A 15,515-nucleotide genomic window follows, 5' to 3' on the forward strand; every position below is an offset into this window, starting at 1 on the left:
GCCCACTCTGGGCTTGGTATTAGTTGCTGCCCCAAGTGGAGGAGTTAAATAATCACTGAGTCCTGTTTATGAGTGAGGGGAGATGCTGACAGGTGAAGACAAACTGGTGCCATGTCAGGAGTAATGCGGACAGCATACTCAGCTGTTTTTAGGAAGACAGAGCAGAGCGTGAAAGCAAAGCTGTTGATTAGTGGTCAGTCTACATTCCTCACCTATGGCCGTAAGCTGTGAATAACAACCAAAAGAATTAAGTGCAAAGAGCTTAATACCAAGGGTGTATGGGCTGGTCTTCACAGACAGGGTGAGGAGCTTTGTCATTCAAGAGGGACTCAAGAGTAAAGCCAACACTCCTTGAAATAAGCCTGTTAGGGTGGTTCAGGCATCAAACTAGAAAAGACATGTCCAAAACTGGGTGTTTTGGACATGTCTTACCAGAAGAGCCCTGAGGCAAAAACGTAAGGCACGCTGGACAGATTACATCTCTCTGCTTGAAGAGCTGCAGGTGGTGGATGGAAAGACAGATTGCTGAGGTTGTACTGTAGTGCCTGTGTGGGATAACTATGTGGTATACTCTGTAGCTATAAGATGTGGCACACATATTACTCTGCATTACATCTTAAAGCTTTCACCTACATTATCTTCCAACAAATCTACAAGAACAAATCAATATTGCTACCGAATATTTTAAAAAGTGGATAAAAAGTGGATTACACCACTGAGTAGATTTTAAGGGTACATTAATTTTTAGCCCATTATTTTGAAACAGGACATCCCTGAGCCCACGTGTTGTGTAACAGGCAGTTTAAGGTGACTGAAAATGTCCTTTCTTGCCATTATAAAGCCCTGAAAACAAAAGAAAAGAGCCCAGACTGAAGCAGTAAAAACCAGTTTAACAGAACCTGACACAGGTAAGCACAAGTGTGTGACTCAACATTCACATGATTGCAGGTGTAAAGGTGAACCAGGTGAAAAGGCAAGCTCCAACAGAGGGAAAGGTTACTCTCAGTCTGTGTATTTGCTTAAAAGGATTTAACAGTGAAGAAAAAACGAAACGCTTTTTCTTCGTAGAATCAACTTTAATATCTAAAAGAAACTCTTTTCTTCTTTAATCTTTAATATAAAAATGTCTGCACTGCTTTATGACACTAAAGAATTTGTCGATCTCTGGATCATGAGCAATAATCAGTGTTCTTCATGATAAGATCGGTCTTGCTGTTTTTTCTTTTTGATGAATGCGAATAAAGCATTATAATGTAACCCTTTAACACCTTTGTGGCTCAGACACATTCAGCTACAGTGTAAATGAAATCCTCGTGAACATGAATGAAGACCTTTTGCCACACATTCAATCATTGAGCAAACAGCAGCTGACGCCGTAAACAGACAGCACGAGCTCTGATCCTGAGCGTTAAGCTTCATTTAAAGTCGCTTCACAGACACACTCAACAAACTCTGTCAAAGCTTTAATAAAAAAACTCAGCGTCATGTTTTATGTGTTTCAGATGCAGATGTGAATGAGCCAATGTCAAAGATAAAAAGAGGCACGGAAGTCTCTTTCCCAGTTCCTGTCTTTTTGCTCTTTTTTCCTATTTTCTTCCTTCCTCTGTCCTTTCATTCCAATCCCCACTTTGTCCTTAGATGGTGGTTTCACAGCTTCACAGTCTCTGGCTTGGAAGTGAGTCACTTTGGCTGTTTTCATCTGTCCGTATCCCAGACCCTTCTGGTCTCTCTTCAGCACAGTAGGCACTGGCTGTTTGGGCCCCTCTCCCTGTGGCCCCAGTCCTGTTCCTGGTTTCCAGCCACAACGAACCATCATCTTGAAGCTGTTGCTGGAGGGGGGGAGGCAGTAGTAAGGCGTCGGTGGAGGGCGTCGCAGATTGAACTGATGCAGGGTGGAGGAGAGATGTGACGGCAGGCTGCTGCTGTACTCGCTACGACACACGTCGCACCACTGAGGCTGGAGGGAACTGACGATAGATGAAAAAAGACAACATGAGCCCGAAAAGAAACATGAAAGAGCCACAAACTGACTTCTTCTCCAAGTGTGTGTAAACAACAGCAGAGATTTTACCTGCTGTAATCTTATCTCACTCGTGTTTGTGCTCATTCGAAATCTGTTGATCTGACCTCATAATGTGATCCTGATGTTGGTGAATGTTGGCAAATATTACTGCTATATTATTCAGTATTATCTGATTTTTTATGGCAATTAACTCTGATTTGATTCCACGATCTCTGTGGTTAAAGTCCAGCCTTACCAGGAAGTTTGTTTAGCTCACTGCTGTTTATGACCTCACATCTGTGAACACACCCACACAGTGAGGAGGGCAAAAGGACTGCTGTTATCATATATAGCGGCAGTGCTAAATGCACTAAGATGAACTCTTGTTGCACAATTTGACACCAATAAGCGCTGATCCTTCTCCTGACTGTAAAATGTCACTTTATGTGTTTAAGTTTCAGGAATCTGAAAAATATAGGTCAAGTCTCCGCTTTAAAAAGAAACAGATGAGATGGAAATGGCAAAGTTTACCCATATAAAATAGAAATTATGTAGTAATTTCTGCTTCACCATCACCAGAGCTCAAGCTTTTTAATACGAGATTTAAACCCAGACACGATCACTTTTAGCCCATCAATCCATAAAAATCCAAAAAGGCACCAGGCAGTGTGTCTGTGTCGGATCGATTAAAACTCCTGTACCATTAAATGTTTCTCACCATAGATTTTGAATCAAGGATTTTTCATTGATCGCTTGGAAAATTTGTGTCATTAGATTATCAATAAACAAACATCTCTATTACACAGAGTAGTTCCAGCAATAAGAAACCCTCTGCTGGCCGTTGTATGTGAGGAAGGCCAACTTTAGACAAAGTCTAAGCTGGTTGTCACGACATTATCGTGAAAACGGCTTGTGTGTACCCTATTCCTCAGATATGAAAGGTTTAGATAGATATTGTAACGCCTGAATGATTTTACTGTGTGGTTATATTTAGATTAGAACTGTGTACCAATGAGAGTGTGCACACCTGCTATCGGACGGTGTGTCTCTCTTTGGTCTTCTCCCGTAGCTCAACAGCTCCTCCAGCACGTCATTGTGACCAGCTGTGAAAAGAAATGAATGAGTTCAGTTCAAGGTCCTTATAGTCATCTTAAAACTTGGAGCCATGAAACTGAAAGAGACATAAAAACTCACTAAACCAACATTGTGTTATTGCAAAACTAACTATGTTTTAATCTTTGTTAGTACAGTCATGTTTGACTACACTACAAGCTTTTATGGTCATCTTTATTTAGACTACAGTGGTGCATTTATGTTGCAATACCTGTCCTGAATTTTTTAAATTTCCACATTATATTGCCTTATAATAACAATTATAATAATAATAATAAATAAAAAGATTAAAACAGTAAAAGTAATGAAAATTAAACAAAAAACAAACAATTTCAAACAATAAGAAGTAAAAGTGAAACAGCTGAACCCACTCCGAGAATGAAAACGGACCTGAATTCAAAGCAAAACGTCAAAATGAAATAGGAACAAATACTAAATAGAAAATCCAAAACTACAACAACACTGGTTCAGCTTCACTGCACACACAAACAGACATCGACCACTAATGATCACATCTGAGCAAACATCTCGGAGCTGAATAGCCGTCAGCTGGCACGTCACAATTTTTCCTTTCCTTAGCAACCAGTTTTGACCTGGGAGATGACTTCAGGGTTTCAACCATGTTTGTTGGTTATACCTTCCAGTGCCAGGTCTTTGGCATCCCTCCCCTTTGTGTCAACCACTCCGACCCAGGCCGCTCCGTGCTGCAGCAGAAGCCTCACAGCAGATCTTTGCCCTGACCAGCTTGCACACATTACAGCTGTCCAGAAGAAAGTGTCCTGCAAGGGTGGAAAAAACAATACACTCTTTAAGCAAAACGTATTATTTCCCCAAATGAAACAGAATCTTCATTATCATACCTGGTAGTTGATGTCGACCCCCTTTGAGAGGACCTCTTTGAGCCCAGGGATGTCTCCCTCATGGGCAAAGCGCAGCAGCCGCAGACCCAGCAGCTCCATGGTTCTTTCTGAGTGTCCAGTCTCTGATTGACTCCCTCCACTCTGACCCTGCTGTGCTTCCACAGCTCTCACCCTCCTCATCGCTCTTCTCCTGGACTCTCTACTCTCCTGTCTAGTCTGACCTTTTGATCCATCTCCCCCCTTCTCATCTTTCGTTAAGCTTTCGTAGAAACGCTTGGCCTCTTCCCCGCTGAGTCCGCTGCTTGTTTTTGAGCTGGACTGTTCCGCTTCGAAACTAAAAAGATCCTGCTCTCTGGCGGGAGTAAAGCCGAAAGCAGCCATAAGGAGTGACCGTAACTTCAGGTATCTCAGACAGTACGCTTTGTAGTTACGTGAAAGAAGCAGATCTTAAAGTCAGCGGTGTTTATATCTAACTGAGATATAAATGAGATGTTAGCCAACATTGCAGTTTCCAAAAGACAGTTCACATGCTGGTACTGGATTTAGCCACATATTACATTTAACATTATACTTATAACAGGAAACTACCAGCCTCACAACGCTATACCAGCAGGGTAGCTAGTTAGCATCTTAGCATCAGTAGCTAAAATTAGACATACGATCATTTCAGATTACCAACGAGATTCAGTCACTCCAAAGTCTCTTTAAAGCTCGTTTATGATGAAGATATAATATAACCTAGAGCCAAATGTTAAACAGCCGATTACATTAAAAATTCTCGAGTCGATTCGATAACAGGAAGCAGCTTCAAAATAATGTCCTTATTTCCGTGGAAAAACAAGTGTGAGTAACAGTGAGTGCTGCCACCTACAGTCTACTCCTTTACACTGCACCCTTTGATATCTCTCAATAACTAAATATATAATTCATAAACTCAGACGTCACTGCCACCTATTAAGCCTGATGCTGCTTTCGTTTTTACTTTTTTCAGTTTATATTTTTTTTCATTCTGCCTTAAAAAATTTAAAAGAATTACTGGCCTTTTATTTCACTAAAATAGTTTAACATGCTTAATGCATTCAACATACAAGTACCACATTAATATGTGAAAGTCCTTTTTTAATCTACATCAATAAAATTCGATCTATTTAACTACTGTTCACACTGTGAGAATTGCAGGGTGAAAAAGGTAACTAACACCTGTGCTTCCCCCACGTGTGATGTGTGGAAATCTTCAGACGTGTATCTCTTCTAGGAGCATATCTCAGCAACTGTAGTGTAACATGTTATTTCATGTCAGGTGATTTACACTTTGGATTCAGAGGTTGTTTTGCAAACACATATAGACAGAGGTCTGATTAAAATCACTATATCATATTTTAGTCTCAGTGACTGTTTTGTTTTTTCCTTATGTTAACCTGGCTGTTTCCTGACTACTTCTGACAATTTTATAAACTCATTTCCTTTATACTGCTTTATGTCATCATAAATATTCATTTGGTCTCTTCTTTCTTCCTTGCTTTCATTTTATGCCAACAAATGCAAGTTGTATGTACTTCTTTACCTTCCACAAAAGATCAGCCCTCCACAAGAAACAAGAAAAACTCCCCAAAACAAAAACTTCATCCTATTAAATTAATTAAATATGGAAGATTTACTGCAAGAAATTAACCAAGAATTTGTACATGGCACATGTAACACACAGTTTTATTTTTTCCTCCACAGAAATATACTGCCACACAATAGTCTGTTTTCAAGCTGCCTGAAATGTGGGTGATTTTCAAAAGCTATCAGGGCAGTCTGGCCTGCAGAAGCTTTGATGGAGAAGAGGTTTTTTTTGTAAAATAGCAGACCGGGCTGGGTAGAAGACCCCCTCCTTTGTTCTGTTTTCTGCTCGCGTACACACCTGAAAACAATAATATCCCTGTTGCCATCACTGCTCTTTACAACACGACAGCAGCAAAGTCTGACACAGTGCTGCTTCTTCATTCTCGTGAGCAGCATCAAAAACAAAGAGCACTCAGAGAGCACAACGCCCACCTGAAAGGCAACGTCTTTACTAAAACTCTGATATTTTATTCCATTTTATTGGTATGGCGCCACTGTGTGGTCATACTGAAAAAGTAAAAAGCATGTTGCATAGCTCTCGCCGTGTCCTTTCATATCATAGATTACTCGATATAGTTTTGATATAGCAAACCTGGGTACTCATGTTCCCCAACGCCTAGTATATTGTTGTAAAGTTTAAAACTAATCCATTAAAGATTGTGTGTAACGTAAAGTTTTTCACATTTGGTGTGACCTGACCTGAGTTTCACCAAAACGAAATCAGCTGCAGCCTGTTATTGGCATTTACCACCAAAACAATATTAGAAAATATCTTGAAAACTGAATTCTTAACTGCTAACAAAAAGAACCAGTCACATGCTCCCTCCCCCTCGAGGGAGAACTATTTTGTGTCACAGGACTTGCCATCTGAAGCGAGTTTGAGTAACTAACAGATGATTGTTTCTTTGTACACATCTGATGTGGTTTCACAGTCTCACGACAGGTACTGGTGAAGTGAATACGTTTTATTCTTAGGACACTTTTCCAAACACAGTTACAAAATGCTCACTTTCAGAGAAGCAAAAAGAATCAGACGTGTAAGATATGCCCACACATACAGATAAAAATGCTGAATCGCGATCGCTGAAACATTTTGGTGTCTGAGCGTTCAGTATGTGTCTGCAGACGTGTGTGTCGAAGGCCAAAGATTTACATGCTGGTCACGACTGTGACAGTCTGTAAGACCAGGGTGCTTTACAAAAGTGCTTCACGAGGAGGATAAGTCAGGCACAGGAGGGAGAGCCGTGAGCCTCAAAGAATAAACTGTCATGCAGAGCTTTTGTATTTCAAGAGTAATGATACGACGTCTTCAGTCCAGCTGTGAAACTTGCAGAAAACAGCAGAGACAAACTGACAGGCATCTTACTGTACACACAGAAACCATTTGTGACACCAGTACTGTGGTTCTGCATGCTTTTCCCCCATTAAGTAAAGTTTGGAAGCAAAAAGCAGCACATTCATGAACTTTTCAGAAAAATCTAACAAGAAAACACAAATCCTGATGGGAATTGGGCTCTCTGCGTTAATTTACAAAGTTTTTTTTTCAGTAGTAAAGAAATGAGCATTTAAGAAGTGGGAGTTTTCTTCTTTCATGCTGCTTTTGTGTAATTTGTCTTTTGTCTCCAATAGGTATTGCATTTTGGCTCAGTATATGTGCTATAAGAAAGTTATAAAGTGCTATGTTTTTAGGTTATGATAGTCATTTTTGAGTAGTTTTGCAAGACACAAGAAAAAACAAACAAACACATTAAACAGGTTATTCTCTCTCTCAGAAACATTTAAGACAGATGAACAGCAGCTCTGTGTGACTGGCTTTTCATCTGTGACTCAACATCAGTTTTCACCCTCACTGTCAAATGTCAATGAACAGAATCAAATGATTTGTAAGCCACTTAGAAGTAAAGAAGTGAGGGGTTGTGTGGGCTAACTCAAGAAGATCATTAAAAGTCAGTCAGAATTCAGAGAAATCTCTGCATGCAAGAGGCGGGGACAAAAATCATACTGGAAGGCTGTGTTAAAAGTGACATGTGAGTAGTGGAAATCCTGGCATGGGCTCATAAATCATTAATATGACCAAAAAGGCATTAATCTTGATTCTTCTGAAAAGCTCATAAAAATGATGTCTTTCACAATATCTGCTGCATTTATACTTTGCCCATTTGTGAAGTTTGGCTTCACAAAAATCTCCAGTTAAGCACTAACAAGTCTTTACTGGGACCGCCAGAAACTGATCTGTTAGTGTTGTTCATAATCCAAACCAATTATGTTACCTCATCTTTTATGTTCATGTCAGCCTAAATTTGCCTTAGTTATGCTTGTAATACATTTTGGTTTTGTATTGTTCTGTATATTAGTAAGGCATCAAACTCCAACGAACATGCAAAACCACTGGTACGGTCATTTCAAAATAACCACCGAGCCTTTGTTGTTTTCCTTTCACTGCACTTACGGGTGGAATTTACTGATGTGTCTGTTTCTGTCCCCGGTCTGTGTAAAAGTCTGTGCACAGTGGGGGCAGGAGTACGGTCTCTCCCCTGTGTGTATCCTCATGTGAACATTTAGTTTGTCTTTGCTAATAAAGCGTTTGCTGCAGCAGGTGCACGCATACGGTTTATCTCCCGTGTGGTAGCGCTGGTGCATCTTCAGCTCTGTCATGCGACCGTAAGTTCTACCGCACTGGGGACACTCGTAACTGGGCCGAACCTCCATGTGCTGTCTGCTGTGTAGGCGCAGCCCGCTGGACGACCTGAAACTCTTACTGCACTGGGAACACTGGTAAGGTTTTTCTCCTGTGTGGATGTGCACATGTAGCTTGAGGCTCGCTGCGGAGGGGAAGCCGTTCCCACAGATGGAGCAGAGGTGAGGTCTCTCCCCTGTGTGGATCGTCAGGTGTTTTTCCAGCTTATTCTTGTTCAGGAACGTCCTCCCGCAGACGGAGCAGGTCTGCGGCTGCTCTCCCTCGTGTGAACTCATGTGCTCCGTCAGCTCCATCAGGGTGGAGAAAGCAAAATCGCACCGAGTGCAGGAGTAGGGCCTCTCCTTCTTGAATTTCCTGTGTTTGAGGCAGTGCTGCTCTAGATCTTCCCTCTCCTCAAAGGTTTCAATACAACAGGTGCACTGGTACGGTCTTTCTTCAGTATGAGTCCGCAGGTGATACTTCAAAGCGGTTAACTGCAGAAAGACGGTGTCGCAGTGTGGACATTTAGATTCGCGCCTGTTGTGGACCATTAAGTGCCTCTTATAGTGGGAAAGCTTGAGGAAGTGTTTGCGGCACAGTGCACAGTAATACTGTTCGCTTCCATGACTTTGCTCGTGCTTCTTCAGAGCATACTCAACCTTAAACTTCTTTCCACACGTGCTGCAGGAATAAGACTTCTGATGCACCGCCATGTGTACCTCCAGTTCTTCAAGACTACCAAAGGTTTCATTACACTTTGGGCAGGTCCCCTTGTTTTCTTTCACATGTACCTCCAGGTGTTTGTTGAGGTCTTCCACAAAGGCAAAGTCTGTCTGACAATCAGGGCACGTGAAACACTCCCCATTCGATGCTTTCCTATGAGTCACTATGTGCCGTTTCAAGTGATACATTCGGCGGAATTCTTTGCCGCAGTCGCCGCAGACGAGGCTTCGAGGACCCGCCGCGACCTTCTTGTGTAATTTAAGGTGACTCGCAAGCGCAGCCTTCTCCTTGAACTGTTTATCGCATGCGAGACATGTCAGGCCTTCGACTGCGTGGGTTTTCTTGTGCGCTCTCATATCGAGCCAGCTACTGAAACTTTTGCCACATTTAGAGCAGATGTATTTGCCCAGATTGTGCTGGTTCCTCACATGTCGGGTCATGTGGTAGGACTGGCTAAAAGTCATGGCACAGACAGGACAGCTGAAGGGTTTCTCCTTTGTGTGTGTCCTCATGTGCCTGGCGAGTTTGTTTGGCCCTCTGAAGCGTCTGTTTATGCAGATGGGACAGAAATGGCCTTTTGTTTTCGCAGTGGTGGTGGGGTTTTCTTTTGGTCTCCCTTCATCTTGAGATGATGCTTCATCGGAATTTCCTTCTTCCATCAAAACATTCGCTTCGGATCCCGTATCCTGAAAATCCCTGTTACCGAAAGCTGGATCGTCACTTGTTATTTCTTCAATCTTCACTTTGACTCTCTCGATTTGCTGAGAACTTTGTCCGTCTGTGTGGGTGGAGAAACTTTTGCTGTCTGACTCGACATGACTAGAAAACACGTCGCTGTTGGGTAATTTTTCACGACATTCTGGATATGACAGAACATCTGACTTGTGCTTCCTCTTGTGACTTTTCAACTCTGCAAAGCTCTCTAAAGTTATCCCACAGGCAGTGCAGACATGCTGTCCTGCACCGTGCTGGTTCCTCAGGTGTCGGGTCATGTGGTACGACTGGCTGAAGCTCATAGAGCAGATAGGGCAGTTGAACGGTTTCTCCTTCGTGTGAGTCCTCATGTGTCTGGCAAGCTTGTGAGCGTCTCTGAAGCGGCGATCGGGGCAGATGGGACAGTAGGGACCTTTTGGTTTAGTTGAAAACGGCTCAAAGTCCTCATCATTGGCGTTGTCGTCATCCTCAAAACCATCACTAGTTTTGCTGCACCAGTGCTTGTTCAGCTTGTGTAAAGATGAAGATGAGGTTCCATTTTCATTATCGCAAGTCAGATTGGTCTCACTAGTAGTCTGAGACTCTGCATCATTGTCATTATTACAGAGCTTATCTTTGCTGTAGCAGTTACCTTTGGGTTTGAGTGATTGAGTTTTAGTCAAGCGCGAGTTTGTTTTTGACCTTTTTTCCCCACGGCGAGGCCTTCCTCTTTTAGCTTTTCTTTGAACCGGTGGTTCTAAATCATCTCCAATGTCCACGCTGACTTCATGAATATCAAACAGCTGAGATCCGTTTAGCAAGGTTTCCACTTCTTTACCAATAACTAACGCTGTGGTCAAAGTCAGACTTTCTCTCCCAGTCAGAAGCCTCTCTCTGAGCTGTGGGTAGCTTGTTTTCTCAATCAGCTGATTCAAGAGGAGTTCATCCTTCAAGTGTCCATAACTGCAAGGCCCGAGCAGCTCTTCTAAAGCAGACACAAACTGATCTACAGTCTCTCCAGGCATCTGAGCCCTTTGGTGGAATTTAAGGCGGTGCATCTGAGTGGTATGATCAGAGCTGAAGTAAGCTGTCAGTGTTGATACGGCTGCTGCGTACGTGGTGTCATTTTGGATCAGTGTTGTGAAGATACGCTGCCCCTCTGGGCCAAGGCAGTTCTGTAAGAGCAGACACTTACTGGAGTCGACCAGCTCTTTTTCACTGAGTGCTTCGACATAGTGTTCGAACGCTTTGAGCCATTTAGACCAAAGCAAGGCTGGCTCACCGTGGACAGGCAAGAAAGGTGGAGGCGGGGACAGGATTATCAGCAGTGGCTCTGCAAGGGGCTCCAAAGCGGGGTCCTGTTTTATCACATCCTCATCTACCTTCACAGATACTTCACTCATTGTTAGGTTTTATGAAGTTTGCTCACAGGGGCTAATTTTTTCCTTCTCCCAGTCCAGTAAGACTTCACTCACTCTAAGATGTCACTCTGTGTTCCTGCCATCCGAGCTCATCTAGGAAAACAGTAAAATATACAAACACAAATTAGCTTCAGGCGTAGTTTCTCCACATGCAGATTATTTCACTAAAATACACGCCTCACTATAACTACAGCAGCTTAATACCACAGTCTAATAATAACTCATACATTCATTGAGGTTATTATTCATTTTGAGTTTATTTATGTTATGTTAATAAAGAAAAATAGCTTTACTTGTTGTAACTCTGACCTTAAGCTTAAGCATGAGAGACTAATTAGATCATCACTGTGTGCAAGTTTCACTACACTCTGACCAATAACGTAGGAGGGGCAGCGATTCTTGAGAATAATAGTTGGATGGTTCTCTGTGACTGAATTAAGTTGCATTATTGGTCGGTGGGATGAATGTGTTAGCAAAGTATGTTGAGCCTATAGTCAGAGTTTTCTGTGTTATGCAGACGGCTCTCATTTTACTTTGCTAGATCACCATGCTGAATTTTGCATTTCTCATAAACTGGTTGAACTGGCTGTTCAGAATTTTAGTTTCAAATCAGCTGAAAATGCCACATTTTCATTGATCTTATTTGTATCTGCTTTACATGTTTTATATGTGCAGCTTGTTAAGCTTCACCTTACTAACACCACAGGATGAAGCCCAGCTGTAATGCAAGCTTCACATTGCATTGTCTGGGGAATTTACAAAAAAGATCAAGGTTTTTATGTTTGCTTCTAATACACTACTATTTTTTTTAACACTGCTGGAACACTTCCTTAAACAGTGTAAGTACCTTTAAACTAGGTTATATTACTCTCACTTCCACCTTGCAAAAAGTAAAAGTGGCTTCTATGTTTTCTGAGTGGACTAGGCAGTGCTTAGCTGATTGAGTTTCTGTGAAACACCCCTTTTTATTTGAGCGCATGCAGATCCTAAAGCAGAAAGGCTGTGTTAACACAGAGAGATAAGCAGCGCTGCGATACCTTCCACTGTCCAATTTGCACGAAACAGCTTCATCAGGGATTCAAACGGGTCATATTTTTATGGTAAGCCGTGGTGAGAGGCTGCTAGATGTCGATTGCAGTTGCAGTGAAGTTGCCTGTTTACCCGAATTGCACGGGCCTGGAGAATGGTCAGCTGGCAAATGAATAGTGGACATGTGAAATTGGTCAAAAATAGAAATATGATGCTGCACTGAAAACTTTGCCTGTACTTTGGAAGACGCCAACCTGTCTATAAACAATTACTAGTTGCTGACGAGCAAATGACTTCTTGTTCCAAAGTGACATCTTTTGAAACATGTTAGTTTTAGTAGTAAGGCTCAAGGTGTCCTCTGCAGACAATCACTCCTCATACAGTCTGACAAACCCTGTATCGTTTAATTACTGCTTGGTGCCATCGTTAATTGTGACAGCCAATTTTGATTTAGTTTTAGTCATAATCTTTTGACTAAAATCTTCTTTGAGTCTTTGAGATTTATTCATAATTTAGGGATCTGAATTAGCTTTAGTAGAATAAATCTAAAGTTTATTGTTTATTGTAAAAATCTATGGTGAGAGTTGCTCCACACGGTTTACAAAATGTCTTATTTTCCTTGATATCAAATGTGAAATGTTTCCATCTGGTCTCCTGGTCCTCTCAAGTGCTGAAGTTTTGTCATGTGTTCATGAGAAACGGGGCAGCTGAACCATATCAAACGTGTACGTCTAACCTCGCTGCACAAGGAGACTACTTCTGACTGGATGCCTTCCAAACTCCTCCCGCCTTTCTACAAAACTTAATTGGTTCTGATTGGATCTCCGGATTATTTTTATCTTGGTTTATTAGTTGAAAGTCCATCTATGAATCCTCACAGTGGTTAGGGTCGTGGGGGACTGGAGGTATCCCAGCTACCATACAGTGAGAGGCAGGGTACATGCTGGACCGATCGAGCAGCCAGAATTACTGGTCAAAGAAATTAATGCTGCTTGGTGGTTAGTGAGTGTTTAAAGACAAGTTGCAGTCTTCCAAAAAATTACTGTTTCAGCTCCTTGTCCATTATGGCCACCCTCTCTTTAAGCCAACTTTTCTGCCTCCCTTCAGTGGAAAAACTTTAAGTGCTTCATTATAAAAATAAGCTGGACATTTTGTCTTTTCCACGCACATCAGAATCAAACTGATCGCCTCCCTCAAAGAAATAATCTTAGTAGGTTATACCAGTATGATGGTGACTCTGGCCCCCTCAAAGTGGGTGACTGCGGCGCGGCCCTGCGACCAGCATCACGGTGCACGCGCTAACGGTTTTTAACGTCCCTCCTCCACAGCGTCAAAGGGGCAGCGGGAAGATTTTATAGCCACAGAGAAAAGAGGAAGCACTGAAGGAAGCATGAAGGAGGAGGAGGAGGACGCGAAAACTCACCAAACCAAACTGGGTCACAAGTCACGGCACGGACAGACGGACGGACGGACGCAGAGACAGCGGCGGGGGGAGGGACCACAGACTCAGCTCCGAGCCGCGGCCGTCAGCATCCCGGCAGCATGCTCCTCTCTGCAGCCGCGCACTTTAAAACAGTCATTACACCTAAACGCTATGCTCACAACCAAAGCATGGAGTGAAAAATATAACCGCCATGTTAGCAGAGCTTCTTCCGGACACTGCCTCCCCTCCCACGGGGGTCTGTGTCAGCGCCCCACAGCGCCCTCAGCTGGCTGGAGGGGCGTATAATCCGCGACCCTTAGCCTTAACTTTAGCGGAAACAGCTGCTTTCTTCTACTAAGACCAAAGAGGTATTTTTATATTCAATACTTAATTAACGATTAACAATTTGTTGACCACATCCCATTAAAACAATAACGTGTCTCGGTGTTTCTGTAAGGTGTTGCACATTTTTCCGGCTGCATCAATGGATTTGAATAAGGCAGAAGGGAAACAGGGAAGCATGTTTAATGAAATCTCGTTTCACCTCATTTCTTCTGATTCTTTACGGTCTGAAGATTTCCATCAGTGTTAACGAATGCTTAACTAATTAACGTTATTTATTAAAGTATTCACCTGCTCTCTGGGATTGATACAAAAACATGGCAGCACAATCGGTGGTGGTGTGTTGTGAAGTACCTGTGGGGAATAAATGCACCGTGAGCTGCTCAAACCAGTGTTACAGACTTTTAATGAGACTTTAAAAAAAAAGTTTACAGTGTGCCGCACTCTTACTCAAACTGTTTCTCTCCTGTTTGAAGGATTTCTGTGCTTTGTGTGTGTTTTTCTTCGTCTCATTATTGCTGCACGCACACTTTGGGGACACAAGATCCAAACAGTGTTACTGCTGAAGGTTAAACAATATTTTAAGTATACTTCTGCATTTGGGAAGAGACAGAAGCATCAGAAACAAATGCATGCCAAAGCCTTTTATTGGTTGAACCGACTTTATTTGGCAAATAAACCAAAAATTGCAGATTCACTGTGTTGCAGCTGTTATTAAATTAAATTAAACTTAATTTATATATTATGTATATAATCACAACAGCAGTTCTTCAAGGCGCTTTATAATGTAAGATAGAGATCCTATGATAATATAGAGAAAACTAACAATCAGATGACCGCCTTTGAGCAAGCACTTGGCGACTGTGGGAAGGAAAAACTCTCCCTGCTTTACCCTATCCGATTGGGGATGATGGGAAACAGGACAAAAAAAAAAAACACCAGGTATGTGAGGATTTCCATTTTATACTTATGTTTCACCCACTCCGATTGCATTTGACCACATAACTTTTCCTTGTAGATGAAGAGTTTTCAGGATTTCTCATAAAAACATACTAAACTTGTCAGTCTTGGTAATGATCAAACAACTTTTAAAGCTGCTGTATTTTTAAGATCGTTATCCCATTGAAAGGTCCATGTGCAGTACATTTTCAGCTTTCAGAGAAGACTAACATATCTTCAAACACTCAGTGTGTTGCAGAATTTAAGGTTAGATCAGTTACTGCAAGCTGCACAGTCCCTGAGGGAGTGAAGTAACCGGAGCATTTCCACCGCCCTTACTCACAGTGGATATGACTTTCTGCTGCTTTGGCTTGCCCTAAATGTCTTCTTACTGCTGTGCCCCCCCCCACCCAAAAAAAAAAACAGACTGTTTTTTGTTTTTTAGTTTAAATATATGATATGTTTGCTAAGTGCGGTTGGGAATAAAATTAAAGTTTTCGACATGAACAAATCGTTAAGGTTTTATTTACATTGAACACTACATTCACACAATTCTTTCTCTGCAGCAAAGGCTTTTCCTGACGTCCAGGTTTACACAGCAGATGCTGAAAGCAGCGTCTCAGCGCTGACATCTAATCTGAGCCTCCGACTGTAATTTCAAGGCTTTAATGGTGTGATAAATGCG

The 15,515-nt window shown here is 42.1% G+C and overlaps 2 protein-coding genes across 2 annotated transcripts; both read right to left on the reverse strand.

Moving 5' to 3' along the window:
- Positions 1-1,448: 1,448 nt before the first annotated feature.
- On the reverse strand, positions 1,449-4,848 carry gpank1 (G patch domain and ankyrin repeats 1). Its single transcript, XM_006796158.3, has 4 exons — positions 3,976-4,848; positions 3,753-3,894; positions 3,030-3,105; positions 1,449-1,967 (listed from the first exon to the last, which is right to left on the reverse strand). The coding sequence occupies exons 1-4, from the start codon at positions 4,354-4,356 to the stop codon at positions 1,526-1,528; spliced, it is 1,041 nt and encodes a 346-aa protein (XP_006796221.2). The 5' UTR covers positions 4,357-4,848; the 3' UTR covers positions 1,449-1,525.
- Positions 4,849-5,680: 832 nt separating this feature from the next.
- LOC102793673 (uncharacterized) lies at positions 5,681-13,790 on the reverse strand. The gene is made up of 2 exons (XM_006796157.3): positions 13,550-13,790; positions 5,681-11,190 (listed from the first exon to the last, which is right to left on the reverse strand). The coding sequence occupies exon 2, from the start codon at positions 11,077-11,079 to the stop codon at positions 8,029-8,031; it is 3,051 nt and encodes a 1,016-aa protein (XP_006796220.2). The 5' UTR covers positions 11,080-11,190; positions 13,550-13,790; the 3' UTR covers positions 5,681-8,028.
- Between the last annotated feature and the right edge of the window lie 1,725 nt (positions 13,791-15,515).

Source organism: Neolamprologus brichardi, chromosome 6 (genome assembly GCF_056152115.1).
Source record: "Neolamprologus brichardi isolate AB-2024 chromosome 6, ASM5615211v1, whole genome shotgun sequence".
NCBI classification, from domain to species: domain Eukaryota; kingdom Metazoa; phylum Chordata; class Actinopteri; order Cichliformes; family Cichlidae; genus Neolamprologus; species Neolamprologus brichardi.